General features: G+C 39.0%; 1 protein-coding gene across 12 annotated transcripts in view; it reads left to right on the top strand.

The window, feature by feature from the left end:
- The window catches only part of MAGI1 (membrane associated guanylate kinase, WW and PDZ domain containing 1), a 685,843-nt gene that overhangs the window by 418,620 nt on the left and 251,904 nt on the right, over positions 1-15,319 (top strand). For all 12 annotated transcript variants that reach the window (XM_032149445.2, XM_032149449.2, XM_032149448.2 and 9 more), the window contains exon 2: positions 6,152-6,268. In XM_032149445.2, coding sequence (XP_032005336.1) covers positions 6,152-6,268 — 117 coding nt within the window. The remainder of the gene's footprint in view (positions 1-6,151; positions 6,269-15,319) is intronic.

The following is a 15,319-nucleotide window of genomic DNA, read 5'->3' as shown; positions in this document are numbered from 1 at the left end:
ATAGTGACAATAGCAAATGTTGGCCTAAGTGTGGGAAAGCAGGACCGCCAAAACTATATATAGAAAGGCAAATTGGTACCACCATTTTGGGGATGAATTCAGAAATGTTAAGTCGAAGATATCTACATCCATTTTCAGGTTTAGATAATCTAGAGAGAAAAACCTCACACATTTGCTAAAAAAAAAATTAGGGGAGGGAGGCATTACAGTGACATTTATAGCAGCATTGTTTATATTGGAAATAGCTTAATTGTCTATGAAGGATAAATAAATTTTGGATTATTTTAATATTGAATATTATACAACATTTAAAAATAAGAAAAATTACATCCATCAAACATGATTAACATTCTGTAAACTCATATGGGTGAAAAAAGCAGAGTTATATTGCTGTAAATTTAAAAGACACAGAATTCCAGATGTATAGATAAGATACAGAAATATGGCCGGGTGCGGTGGCTCAAGCCTGTAATCCTAGCAGTTTAGGAGGCTAAGGTGGGCAGATCACAAGGTCAGGAGATCGAGACCATCCTGGCTAACACTGTGAAACCCCTTCTCTGCTAAAAATACAGAAATTAGCTGGGCGTGGTGGCGGTCACCTGTAGTCTCAGCTACTCGGGAGGCTGAGGCAGGAGAATGGTGTGAACCCGGGAGGCGGAACTTGTAGTGAGCCGAGATCACGCCACTGAACTCCAGCCTGGAGGACAGAACAAGACTCCGTCTCAAAAAAGAAAAAAAGAAAGAAAAAATACAGAAATATAAAATAATGGCAAATCAAGAGAGCATCTAAGCCCCATTTTCCTCAGTTAAAATATGAAATTGTCTTACAATAAGCTCTGAACCCCTGTCTTGGAAAAAGCTCTACATATAGTCTTGTGTTGTATAACGACTGGAATACATTCTAAGAAGTGTGGCCTTAGGTGATTTAGTCATGCACACATCATAGAGGGCACTTACATAAACCTAGTTGGTATAGCCTACTACACACCTAGGCTATATGGTATAGCCCATTGCTCCTAGGCTACAATCTGCACAGCATGTTACTTTCCTGAATACTGTAGGCATTTGTAACACAATGGTAAGTATTTGTGTATCTAAACATATGCAAACATAGAGAAGGTACAGAAAAAATAGTGTTGTAATTTTGGACCCATGGTACATACGGCTTTGACTGGAACTTTGCTATACAGTGCATGACTGTATTTCTGACTATGTTCTCTTTTCTATTTACAAAACAAATCTTGAATTTCAAAGAAAGTGAAGATGCTATGACAAACTGTCTTCCACCTTATTTTATTGGCTCACTACCCTTGACAGTTAGTAGACAATTTATAGACATGTCTCTTGAATAATTGGCAATTAATTTGAGATTAGATGCCAAAATGTACGGTATTTTTAATAGAATGTGAAGGTTGAGGCTTTTCATGTCCAAATGTCATGGAACTCAGAGTAAATGTTAACTGGCAGCGTAGTAAACTCTGCCTTTTTGCACATCTGCAGTAGAGGGGAGTTTTAGTTTGATGACCATAAACCCTAGCTACCTTGGCTAGTTTGAATATAAGCTTAGGTGTAAACCAAGAGCTTATACTTAAGAATGCCTTCCAGGTGGGGCATGGTGGCTCACACTTGTAATCCCAGCAGTTTGGTAGGCTGAGACAGGAGGATTGCTTGAGCCCAGGAGTTCAAGACCAGCCTAGGCAACATAGCGAGAACCTGTATCTACAAAAATTTAGAACATAGCTGGACATAATGCTGCATGCCTGTAGTCCCAGCTACTTGGGAGGCTGAGGCTGGAGGACTGCTTGAGCCTGAAAGGTCAAGACTACTGTGAGCCATGATCACACCAATGCACTCCAGCCTGGGTGATAGGGTGAGACTCTGTCTCCAAAAAAATAAAAAAAGTAAAATGGTTTCCAATCTATATGCCCCTGGTTTATCTTGATAGTTACCACCTATGATCCATAAGGATGTACAAATCTTTGTTATATATGTGTTGAAAAGATAGTGTATCTGAAAACTCCTTTGGAATGTTGCTTTTGATTTAAGCATTTTGGATATCATAGACATCTTTGCCATGGCTCAAATGATAACTCTTAGTGTCTTTTTAATGTCAAGAACTCTTGTTACCTAAGGGAAATTTAAAACCCTACATTGCAGGCAATGGGAATTTTGCTGGTCAACATTATTTTTTTACTCAATTTCTAGAGTGCCTTATACCTCAAGCTGGAGTTAGCAGGTAGAGAGATCACATATCAGTGACTTACTAGTTGATTTCATTTCCTGATCTTCAGCTCCAGCACAATGCCTGGAATACACTAACCACACACTAAATGTTTATTAATAAGTTTACGTAGGTCCACACTATTTTAGCACAAGTAGATTTTTATTCACTTCTAGAAACACTAGAATATCCTTTCATCCAAGTGTCCGTAGGTCTATATTTTGTTTCTGGCTATTTCTAAGCCAATAGAATACATTTGGTTTGCATGGATTTTTTTAAAAAAGAGTAAGAGTTCATGTTTGGACTGATTTTCTTTCTTTGCCCCCTCACCTCAACAATCGTCCATTCAACAACATAATAATTATAATTTCCATCTTTCACTGAGTGTTTTCTTTTTGCCAGACACTGTCTGAATGTATCATCCCATTTAATCCTCACAACAATCTTGTGACAGAGCTAATATTACATCAGTGTTCTATTTTTACAGTTGAGGAAAGCAAGGTTCAGAGATTAAGCCCTGTGCTCAGACTCACCAGCTGATAAACTTGAGGCAGGATTCAGAAGTAGGCACGTCTGGCTTAACTACCTAGATTTACTTTCTTTTTCCTTCACTTCAACTCTCTAAAGAGAGAACTACGCAACCTAAACGTTGACTCACACATGGTACTCACCCAGTCATCCAGTCGTTGTATATATTTTAAGCTTTTGACATCGATTTTATTGGTATGGCTTACATATAATAAAACATACTTGTTTTATGTATACAGTTCTGTGAATTTTGACAAATATATAAACCAATGTTACTAATCTCAATCAAGAATATTATATTGGGGCCAGGAGTGGTGGCTCACACCTGTAATCCCAGCACTTTGGGACGCCGAGGTGGGCAGATCACTTGAGGGCAGGAGTTCGAGACTAGCCTGGCCAACATGGTAAAACCCTTTCTCTACTTTCATATCTCTAAATGTGAAAACTTGCTGCGCGTGGTGGAAGATGCCTATAATCCCTGCTACTCAGAAGGCTGAGGCATGAAAATCGCTTGAGCCTGGGAGGCAGAGGTTGCAGTGAGCTGAGATTGTGTCACTGCACACAAGCCTGGGCAACAGAATGAGACTCCATTTCAAAAAAAGAAAATATTATATTGGCATCTCCTCCAGAATCTTCCCTTGTGCTCCCCATTTTAAAAGCTGATGTTAAAAATATTATATATTCACAAGATATTATAAAAAATAATATAGAGGCCCCGTGTATAGAGTCCTCCATATATAGAAATCGTATAGAAGTCCTTCATCCTGTTTTCTCAATTTCCAATGGAGAAGACCCATGGATCATAGATTTTATTCCCTTATGCCCTTTGCAGTCAGTTTTTACCTACCTTCAGCTCTCTCTAACAACTAAACTGTTTTCTCTCACTATAAATTAGTCTGTTCCAAAATTTTTTAGTCTATCCCAAAACTTTGTATACGAATGGAATCATGCAGTATTTTATCTTTTGTGTCTGACTTCTTTTGCTCAACATTCTGTGTTTGAGATTCATCAGTATTAATGCATGCATTAGTAGTTTCTTTTAATTTCTGTGTAGCACCCCAGTGCTTGATTATACCACAGTTTGCTTATTCATTCACCTTTTGATGGACATTTGGGTTGTTTCCAATTTTTGGCTATTTGTAAGTAAAGTTGCTGTGAAGATTCATCTACAAGATTTTTTTTTGTGGACTTGTTTTCTTTTCTCTCATGTAAGTAAGGGTGGAATTGTTGGGTCACTTGGCTGTTGAAGGTATGACTTTCTAAGATATTGATAAATTGTTTTCCTAAGAGGACGAACCATTTTATATGCTTGCTAAACAGTACATTTGAGTTCCTGTTTCTCTACAACCTTGCCAACACTTGATATTTTCAATCTTTTTAATTTTTGTTATTCAAGTAGTTATTTAGTGGGGTCTCATTGTGATTTTATTATTTTTCCTCTAATGACTAATCATGTCTAACATCTTTTTATATGCTTAATAGTCACATATATTCCATTGTGAACTGTCTGTTCAAACCTTGTGCTGATTTTTTTGGGGGGTGGGTTCATGTGGCATATGGGTGTCTTCATTCAGTAAATACTTGATGAATGATTGAATGACCTAAGATTGGTTTGAATATATGTATTTTCCTTTTGGCCACTTGAAACAGTAGATATAATACCAAATAAAATAGCTCAAATTGGGTTTTATTATCTATTTCAAAATGAGCAGGTGTAGCTGGAATCTTATATTGAACGTGATATTAAAGTAAAGATCAGTAGTTTCCTGCCCTAGGTAGGAAATATCATCATCTTAACCATCACTGTCATCCTCATGATTTACTCTTTTTGACCATAGGGAAGTTATCATTTGAAGACATGAGTTTTGTAGCTCATGTGACTCCTGGGTTGCTGCATTGTTTCTCTAAGGCTAAAAATGCTCTTACCTAATTTGTATCTTGTCTAAAAATGGAAAGACAGTCTCAGCCTAGTTATTTTTAGCTGTCGTTGAAGCATCTTTCTCCGTTAAGAGTGAATGCTAGTTAGGTTGATCTACAAGCCTTCTGTTGATCCTGTAGACTGTAATTTGTGATTATGATTTTTTAAAATGTGTCTCTTTTCTATGACACATTTTTGTGATAATATAATATTTTTAGCTTTTCTTTTGTTCTCTTAAGTGTAGAGAATTGCAAAGAAATAAACACAGACTCACTTAGATAACTATGCTTAACAATAACAACAACAACAACAACAACAACAACAAAAGCAACATACATTTAGTGTTTGAAAAGCAACCCAGGATAGGGAGATGTGTATGTCTATGTCTCTCTCTCTGTCTGTGTGATGAAGAGTGAAGCCTACTTATTTATCCCCAGCTCAAGTCCTTTTTCGTAAATGAAATTATTGTTAAAACTTTCTTGTGATTCCTCCTATTACCCAGTCTCTCCTTTTCCAAATTCAGTTTTACAGAAAAGGAATTAGACATTATGCACAGTTCCACACATTTTCTCCCAATATCAACCCATCAAAATCTAGCTTATGCAAAGTAGTTGTTATATGGGTTCATTGTGCTTTAATTGCTCCCTTTTGGTTGTTTCCAGGTTTTTGTTTTTATTTATTTACTGTCATAAAAAAAGCTATAGTAGGGCCAGATGCAGTGGCTCACACCTGTAATCCCAACACTTTGGGAGGCCGAGGCGGGCGGATCACTTGAGGCCGGGAGTTTGAGACCAGCCTGTTCTGCATGGTGAAGCCCTGTCTCTACTAAAAATACAAAAATTAGCTGGATGTGGTGGTGGGTGCCTGTAACCCCAGCTACTCGGGAAGCTGAGGCAGGAGAAGCGCTTGAATCTTGGAGGCGGAGGTTCCCGTGAGCTGAGATTGCACCACTGCACTCCAGCCTGGGTGACAGAATGAGACTCCATTTCAAAAAATAAAAATTAAAAAAATAAAAAAAGCTATAGTAAATGCTCATGGAAATTTGAAGAGATTACAAGTATACCTGTAGAGTAAATTCCTACCATTCGAATCCCTGGTCAAAGAACATTTTATGATTTGACAGTTATTGCTGGATTATCTTCTTTAAGGTTTCAGTAATTTACGCTTCTAGTAATAATGTCTACAAGTGTCTGGCACATATTTAAATGTAATCGCCTACCTTAAATACTTCGATATTTTGGCCTTCTATTATTATGTGAGATAGGATCTCCAAATTAATGCATTGCCAGTGCTGTTTTATCTTTATGACATTCTTGCTTGACTTCACCCCTGCAGAGGAAAATCTAAAGTACATCTTCCTAATGACTAGGGGATGGCAGGCTAGAATTGCATCCTGTGGCTTTCTTGCAATCAGTTCTTGGCTACTCCTTTTTTAGGAGGCCCTTTTGTTGATGTGGTATGTCTATTTTATGTATTTCCTGCAGGAGGAAGGCTGAACAAGGACCTGCGACATTTTCTCAATCAGCGGTTCCAGAAGGGGTCTCCTGATCATGAGCTCCAGCAGACCATAAGGGATAACCTTTACCGCCATGCTGTGCCTTGTAAGTAGCCAGACTTTGGCATCTCACTGCTGGGGGTGTGTGTGTGTGTGTGTGTGTGTGTGTGTGTGTGTGTGTGTGAAAAGTCCAGGGGAGAAAGGAGATCTCAACAACTGGTTCTGGAACACCTGGTGGCTGGCGTACTGAGTGACTCCTTAACTCAAGCAAATCATAATTCAATAACACAGTGTCGTGGTGTGCCAGGTTTCAGTCATGGCTCTGCAATGTGGGGCAAATTATCTACCTTTGTAAGGCCCACTTTTCACATTAGTGGAAAGGACATGTCAGTAATACTAGCTTCTTGGAACTGCTATGAGGAGTCAGTGAGATCAGGCACAGAAGGCACTTTGTAAGGTAATGGTGTGCTGTAAGCGTCCATAAATGTTAACCTTTGCTGTTATTAATTGAGTAGACCTGGCCAGCGGCGTTCGGACTGACCTTTGTGGAGACCCCCAGTGAAGGGAATACCCCAGTGGGCTCTCTCTTCCTTCCAGGGTTCTCCTTTTGGCCAACTTCATCAGATTCTTAAGTCAGGATTTTATGTATAATTTTGTTCAAAGAAATGATTTCCACAGATAAAAAAATCCAAACCCCCAAACCATTAGATTACACCAAATCTGAAAAAAACAAGACACAGAACATAGGAATGCTGAAAGCACAGTGTCTGTGTAAAGAAAGGCAGCCTGTCTGTCTGTCTGTCTGTCTGTCTGTCTATAGGTGGATAAATTGGCAGCTCCGTTGTAGTGAAGTATCACTGTACTGTGGCACACTGTGTTCCTCGTTGTTTAATTTCTTTTAAAATACGAGGAAAGAATGATTCTGGTTTTATTACTTAGAATTTTCCTTTCTCCTCTCTGTCACCCAGTCCTTCAAAGTTTGGAATTTATTTTCCTAGACATATCATTTTTTAAACTAGCAAAAGAAAGGAGGAATAATTTAATGTTCAAGGTACCTTGTTTATTTCTATGATTTGTTTGCTATAAATGGTTTTCTTTAAAAAAAAAAAAAACCTTGGAAATGATATGCTAGAGTGCTAATGTTTTCTGATACTACTGTAAAAGAATAAGCAGAACTAATCTAAGGCATTCTGTAGATTTGAAAGGACTTAGACTATAGTTCTAGATGATAACCTCCATAGATCAGATTCTAGAATAGCCCCTGGCTGTCCATTTTGCTCATTAATAAAACAGAGGCTCTGAGGGGAGAAGAGGTTTGCTACAAGTAACGTGGGACAGGGCCCCAAGGTTGCCTCTGTCCATGGAGTGGCTAAGCTGCATTTGACGGAGAGGAGGTTGTGATGATGTGTTAATGTGAACTTGTGGTCCTCAGTTCTTTTAGTCTTTCAGCATTGAAGTTGTAAACTGTAGTCCTAGTAATAATCTCGTAGTAATTTCTTATATTTTGGATTAATAATAATTCCTAATGGTAGTCACATGGGTAGGGCAGGGATTATCATTCTATTTTTACAAATCAATAAACTGAGGCAATGAGGAAGCCAATGAAATCAAAGCCAAAGGTGATCAGGGCTTCGAGTCTCCTGAGTTCACCATTGCCCTGCCTCTTCTGCACTGTCAGGCATTCCTCCTATAGTAACCCTTTGAAGTTGGGGGTCTTTAACACCCATTTTACAGATGAAGAAACAAAGTCACAGGGAGGGTCAGTAAGTGGCATGTCTGGTCTTTTTACCTCTTATGTCATCTAGAGCTGTTTTCATAGCTGCCCTGTAGCTGCCTCTGAAGTTACAGTACAGCAGGTTGAATACAATTTCGCAGAAATCAGTAATTGCAGAATCATGATTGTTCTCTGTGTAATTTTTCCCCTACTTAGATTCCAATTTAAGAAATGGGGATGAAGCAAATGAGCACACCATTTCTTGATGCATCTGTGGTGTTACCATGGTTACATTTTGGCATGCTCTCCCATTTATTTCTTCCACTGATTTATTGGACCTGACTGTGAGCTAAATGGCTTGATTTTAAGCTTACCACTTTGTAGGAATTGGGGCAAAAACGAACTCTGTCTTTTAAAAACAGTGGAAAAATCATGTTTGTTTTTGCTTGTATAAAGCCCCTTGGCATTGATGTTTTATGGCTGTGAAAGCAGTAAATCAGGAATTTGGAAAGCAGAAATGGTGTTCCTACTAAAAGAGAAAACAGGTAACAATTCATTTTACACTTCCTACATAAAATAGGAAGGAAATTCAGAAGAGGTCTGTTTTGGAGTGTGGTGAAGCGTGTGTGCCTTTGAACATGAGTAGACTGGGGCTTACTTGGGATTCTTTCGACTTATGTTACTCTGGCCACATTTGTGTTTATTTTGATTCTATGGCCCATGTGACTGAGAAAGCCAAGCTCTCCACCAGCCTGTTGTGCTAATGGATTAGGAAGCCGTGGATTTGGGGAATGGATTCTCTTGATGATGATGTAAATGTGCTGCAGGGAAATGGGCTCGTGTAATCTGTATGTTCCAGAACTTCCTGCCACTGACATTTCAGTGACTTCGGTATTTTGAGAAGAGATGACCTCATGAACAGGTGCTTGCGGTGGGGGTAGACATCTTTCCCTGTACGTTTTAGGAGGCTCATGGGTCATTGGAAATGAAGAAATAAAACTCTTTCATTCTCAGGTTATTTTTAGCGTTGCCATAATGTAGTGGAGCTGTATGTGCATCATAGCACACTTTACCACTTAGGGCTCAGTTTATCTTAATTCTCTGGCAAAGGAAATGTAGGTAATAGCAACCCTGTTTTACTGGCCAAAAGATGAAGCAACAAAATTGAACTTTCTCAAAATTGTACCATTTGAAATGCCATATTACTCATTCCTCATCTGCTGCTATTTTACTTTTTAAAATTTGTAATGGTGTTGTTGAGATATAATTCACATACCATACAATTTACCCATTTAAAGTGTTCATCCAGTGCTATTTTTGTTACGGTTATTATTATTCTCCACTCCCCTTTTATTTTCCCTTTATTCAAGAACTTTTATTATTTCTACAATAAGAAGAAAGGGCATGTTAGTTGAAATTTAATTATATTTACCATTGAAAACAGCATTAGAAAAACCCAACAGAAAAGAGATGCAGATGCAGAATGAGTTCAGGGGCCTGTTGTGAAGTCTGAGGGCTGCTCTGCTGGCTGTGTGGCCTGGCACAAGTCATATAACCTCTTTGAATCTCGTTGACTCTTCAGTAAAATGGAAATAGTAGTACTGACTCAACCATTGTCTTACAGATACACATAGCAATCCTATAAGGTGAGTCTTATTAAAGGAAACAGAGGCTCAGAGAGGTTAATAGTTTGCTTAAGGTCACACAGCAGGTAGCATGGTCAGGGTTAAACCAGTTCTCTGTAACTCTCAAGTTGAGTGTTATTATTAATAGTCTGATTGGAGTAATATACAAACAGACTGTTGAGAGTAAAAGAAAAAAAATGTTTCTGATGGTTGAATTTAGAGCTCTAGTTGCTTAAAATAATGACGTTTTATGTCTTGGGTTTGGGAGCAATGGAAGGCACAATACCTTAAAAATAAGTATATTCTCTCTGATGTTCAAGTAATTCACTGGTATGTACAATATAATTTTAATAATGATTACTCAGATTCAAAAAAATCATTACATGATTTTCTTAGCATATCTGAGTTTATCTTATTTTCCATTAGATCTTTTCTTTGTGTACCTATGGAAAAACCACAATAAATGAGTTTGCAATGCTTGTAAACATGCCTACTTCTCTCATTCCTCAGAACCATCTGGCTAATATTTCTGTCTTTCTCCCCCTCCAGTTTTGGTCACATTCCCAACCCCTCCCACTCTGCGCTTCAACCCTACAAACTTCATATTCCAAACACACTTTGTGTCTTCTTATGAATGGGTGCATATTATTTTTTCCTATTTCACTGCCTATCTATCTGACCAGTTCACAGTCTTCTTTTTAAATTTTAGCCAGATGCCACTTCCTCCACGAAGTCCTCCATTGCTTCTGCAGATTGGGCCTGTTGCCCTCCCCCCACTCCCCAAGCTGCACTCCGTGACCTCCTTCATGCCTATTTTGTGCCTGATTGTAGTGCCTGCCTGTCCTAATTAGATGCTAACTTTCATGAGTCAGGCAGCATATCTAAGTGACCAGGCCACTCCTAGCTTAGCGCCTGGACTATAGGATAAGTATTTGTTGAACGAATGAACAAATGAAGAAATGGAAAAAGATATTCTTTCTTTTTCTTCTTTTATTTTTTTCTTCCTTACTTAGCATTTGAGAAAAACAGCAGAATTGCTTTGACCATAAGGCTTTCAGAATAAAAGGAAGGTCAGAGTCTTGAGCCCCAAAAAGGGTCATAGATGACTGATAAGGACTTCACTAATTACTTGGCCGGTAATCGAAGCACACAAGAAAAATGTCAAAGCTCCCATGAGCTTGGAGCTGGAGTGCCTGTTCACAGCTCCTCCTAATTGTAGTCTAGATCTCACCATACCTCTTGCATTGATAGCCTTCTTGTTTTATGACTTCTTGTCCTAGCTGATGTGACAACATCTGAGATTCTTGCTTTGGAATGGCCGCTTTTCCCATGAAGATAAATGCATTACCTGACAGGGCTTGTCATTTACTATACTGCTGCTGTCAAAAGGAGATACAACTCATCCAGTAATGCTGGTTCTCTGGAATGCTGAACAGTGCCCCTCCCATTCCTCCTCACTTTTCTGGGCTCAACTGTCATTTTTCTTTTCAAGCAAAGGTCGCCTAAAAGAGGAAAGGATAAGAGTCAGTTTTGTTCTGCAGCTTAACACTTTGTTCATCAAGGCTCTTCCCAATACTGAGACCGTTGTAACCGGTCTAAGAGGTATTGATCATTGACTGAAAGGACTTTACAGAGGGATTACATGTGTTTGATCCCCAAGGCAATTTAAATTTGATGTGGTAAACATAGGTGATACTGGTCTTTATACGATAGCCATATTCAAAAGGCCATTTTAACATCTGCTATCATTGCCTATTATTTGAAGTGGGGCCATAAATTACCATTAGTTCTATTTGAACTTACAATTTTCTCTTAAACATAGTTGTTTCCAGTATGGCTTGCCTAAAATCAACCACTTTTCCTGTGATCTTTGACAATTAGAGCTGATGACATGAACTAGACCTATTTGTCAGCAAGTGTCCAGGATAAAGAACTGGATGTTGGAAAGTAGTTTGTCACCTGGAATGTGCATACCTGTGTTCAGGTTGTGTTAGACACTGGTGGAATGCTTCGGGTCATAACTCATGAACTAGAGAGTTCTGCAAGCATCATAGGACTGATCAGATAAAGAGATAAAGTTCACTGGAAACTTTCTCTCTGTTGCTGTTTCTCTGCCTTTGTCCTCTATCTAAACTAAGGGCTGTCTAAAAGGATTGCTTTAGCCTTTACAAAACCTAGCCTGTGGCAAAACTATGACTAGTAACAATAACAATAGCTCTCCAGCTTTTGGATACCTACTGTGTACTGGATCCTCTGTCAGGATATCTCTCTGTGTCCCTTTCTCTTTCTCTATCATGTCATCTCTAACTTCGGCTTCATCTAAAGTACAGAAACTCTTAAGGATCTGAACTCTTCGACTCTATCTCTTTTCTATTTAACCACAGATGTTTGTTGCTTATAATGTAAACAACATTTATCTTGATCAGCTTTCTACTTTTTTTCTCCCCTTCTCTTCTACCCATCATGACTGTATTTTCCCATGTGCTCTTGGCTAGTCTGTGATATGGGGACTCGTCCCACCTACTGACCCACCCCTTGACTGCTTACACCTGTCCTTCTCCATTGACACTTATTTGCTGTCCATTGGTTTGCTATTGGGCTTCCTTTAAGAAGACAAACATTAGAACAAAGAAGTGAATGTTTCTTACTGTGGTATAAGGTTCCCTTGTCCATCATATATTTGTGACTTTAAATATGGTTCTGTCCAAATTGTCCTGTGTAAGAGGATGTTCCAACAGAGGACATTCATGGGTAGCAATGAATTCCTATGCTTTTGATTTGTTTTTATACTCCTCATAATGTTTAGCACAAACTATGTACATAGAAATCACTTTAAACACAAGATTGCCCATGTCAAGGGTGTTACTGTGTCAAGGGTATCACTGTACTGCTGATACATGATTTCCTGTTTCACCATGTATAAGGTGAGCTATGATTTATGTTTTACAAAGTAAGGTAATAGTCCAGGCAAGGAGTTTTGTGCCAAATTGAAAAATCATGAGATTAGATAGCAATACTTTTTGTTTAGATGTGATTTGGAGCTAGAGTATTGGCTCAGATAAGTGTAAACACATTTTTATCCATGGGACTCTCCGATGGAGCACTGGAAGGTGGTGAGGGAATCGGGAAGGTTCTTTGTTATTCTGGAGTTTTATTCATTGAGGAACTTGGAGCATCCCTGGAACCCTTCTTATAAATGCCAGCAGCATCCCCCATATTTGTGACAACTCAGAGCAGAAAACCGCTTTGCATTTCTACAGTGCCCCTTCAGGAGCATTGAAGCGTGGAATCTCTGTTTACCTCTTGCTAGGGGAGAAGTGAGTTTTACTGTTAGTGAGTTTATGAGAACGACCTGGGCATTCCTGACCGTGACACTTCCTGTTCTCTTGGGGGCTCTGTCTGATCCCAGGGAAGCGTGCATTCACTGTCCATCCCTGCTGGAAATCTTCTTTGGGCGGGTCTCACGGGGAAGACAGTGGTTTTGAGATTTGCTGGGGAATGGGTTTGGTAAGTGTAATTTTGGGGGTGATTTATTAACAGTCCCCTTGTTAACAAAGATCTAAAGCCATTTTCTCCATTGTAGCTTTTGTCAGTAATAAAACTGACATTGTGATTGGTGGATTATGCCATTTATTACAAGGCTTTGTTTATTCTAGTCCATGTCAGTTACATCTATTGATTTTTTTTTTTTTTTTTTTTTTGAGAAGGAGTCTCGCTCTGTCGCCCAGGCTGGAGTGCAGTGGCGCAATCTCGGCTCACTGCAAGCTCCGCCTCCCGGGTTCACGCCATTCTCCTGCCTCAGCCTCTCCGAGTAGCTGGGACTACAGGCGCCCGCCACCACGCCTGGCTAATTTTTTGTATTTTTAGTAGAGACGGAGTTTCACCGTGGTCTCCATCTCCTAACTTCGTGATCCGCCCGCCTCGGCCTCCCAAAGTGCTGGGATTACAAGCGTGAGCCACCGCGCCCGGCAGTTACATCTATTGATACTCCACCTTACTTACCTTTTTCTTGCTTGCTTTTTCTTCTTTCTTTCTTTCTTTCTTTCTTTCTTTCTTTCTTTCTTTCTTTCTTCTTTTTTTTTTTTTTTTTGACACAGTCTCACTCTGTCTCCCAGGAGTACACAGTGGCATGATCATAGCTCAGTGCAGCCTCCAACTCTTGGGCTCAAGTGATCTTCCCACCTCAGCCTCCAGAGTAGCTGGGACTACAGACACATGCCACCATACCTGGCTCTTTTTTATTTCTGTTTTTGATCTTAGGTATTTTATCAATCCTTCTCCTTAGAGCTTATCTAGAGCCATTTTTTTTAAAGCTTTAAGATCGGCTCTGAAATTCTAAATTCTGCACTAGAGAGGGCAGCTGGCATTCATCACTCTTTGTCAGTAGAGAGCCTACATACTTTACAGATATTGTTTGGTTAGTTGTACCATGATGCTAGTGGTAGTTATTACTGTCATTACATATGAGGTAAAGGGGGAGCAGAGAGGCTAACTCATCTGACACCATGCTTTCTAATTTAAAAATTGATACCTTTTTTAAAAAAACCAAGTTGTGTTTATTGAATATGCCCAATATGTCAGGAACTGTTAAACACATTACTTACATTATTTCCTTTAATCCTCTTGATCTTTTGAAGTGTAAGCTATTATTATATCCATTTTCCAATGAAGAAAATGAGATTTATAGAGGCTCAAGTGCATATACTTAAAGAGCTGAGTTTGATTTCAGTCTGATAGATCCCAAAGTTATTATCTTAAACCACTGCATTTTACAGCCATTTGTACTATTAGTTTACTTTAGCACAATAGTGTATGTAATGGAAAAGAGAACCACTGGAAAGCCCCTTCCAGCACCTTCAGGCCACCTTTCAGAGCCCATTCAGCATAGTACACTTGGACTCATGCCCTGCCCTGTGTGTCATTAGTGCTTGTCTTATTGAGTCTAGAACATTCAGATGTGATGGGCTTTCGGGTGTGGTGGACCTGAGAGGCTGGCAGGCTGTACCACTCACCAGTTTTGTTGGCTTGGGCAGGTTACTCATGCTTCCCGTGACTCAGTTTCCTCATTACCTTTACTGATGTTTAGAAGAAGTATGGACGCACCCAGCCATGAGCTTGATACTTCGTAGGCCCTCTGTTAAGACTGATCCTTCTTCCTTACACCTTTCCCTTCCCTTTCTAGCATGACTTCCCAAACACTTTTTTCAGTTTCTCTTTAGGCTTTGAGGCCTTATTTATATGAAGATTCTTTTTTTTCTTTAAATAAGCTAAGTTTTAAAAAACTGACTTTTCGGCATTTGTTGAGTAACCCAACACTAGATGCCAGGCAAGAATATAGTGAAGATTAATAATTGGATGATTTAGCCAATAATAGGCATGCTTGAAACAGCACATTTTTTGCCTTTTCCCAGCATCAGCTAATTCCCCAATGTTCTGTTTCTTTGTATGTCTTATTATATGTTGTTAACCCTAATTGCCATTGTATAGTTGCTGAGTGGATAGAGTCCTATTGGAGAAAAAATGGGAAAAAAATTAGAAACGTAAAAGCTCGTAACACTGGACTTGATTTATATGTGTCTGTTAATAGATTCAAATAAACATGGTTTGGCTGGTGTTCTTTAAGGTTCTCAGGGATGTAGAAAAAGGGAAAGCCATGGGAGTTTCAGATTAAATTTAATTAGAGTTGTGGTAATTTATAATCTTCTTGTGAAAACATGTTAGATTAGACTTCACCACTTAATAATAACATCTATCATTAATTGAGCACTTACTGTATGCACCAGGCCCTGTGCTAAGTGATTTACAAGCTTTGTTAGCC

Source organism: Hylobates moloch, unplaced genomic scaffold (assembly GCF_009828535.3).
Source record: "Hylobates moloch isolate HMO894 unplaced genomic scaffold, HMol_V3 SCAFFOLD_4, whole genome shotgun sequence".
Taxonomy (NCBI): domain Eukaryota; kingdom Metazoa; phylum Chordata; class Mammalia; order Primates; family Hylobatidae; genus Hylobates; species Hylobates moloch.
The sequence above is the reverse complement of the archived record's forward strand: the minus strand, read 5'-3'. Positions and strand labels throughout refer to the sequence as shown.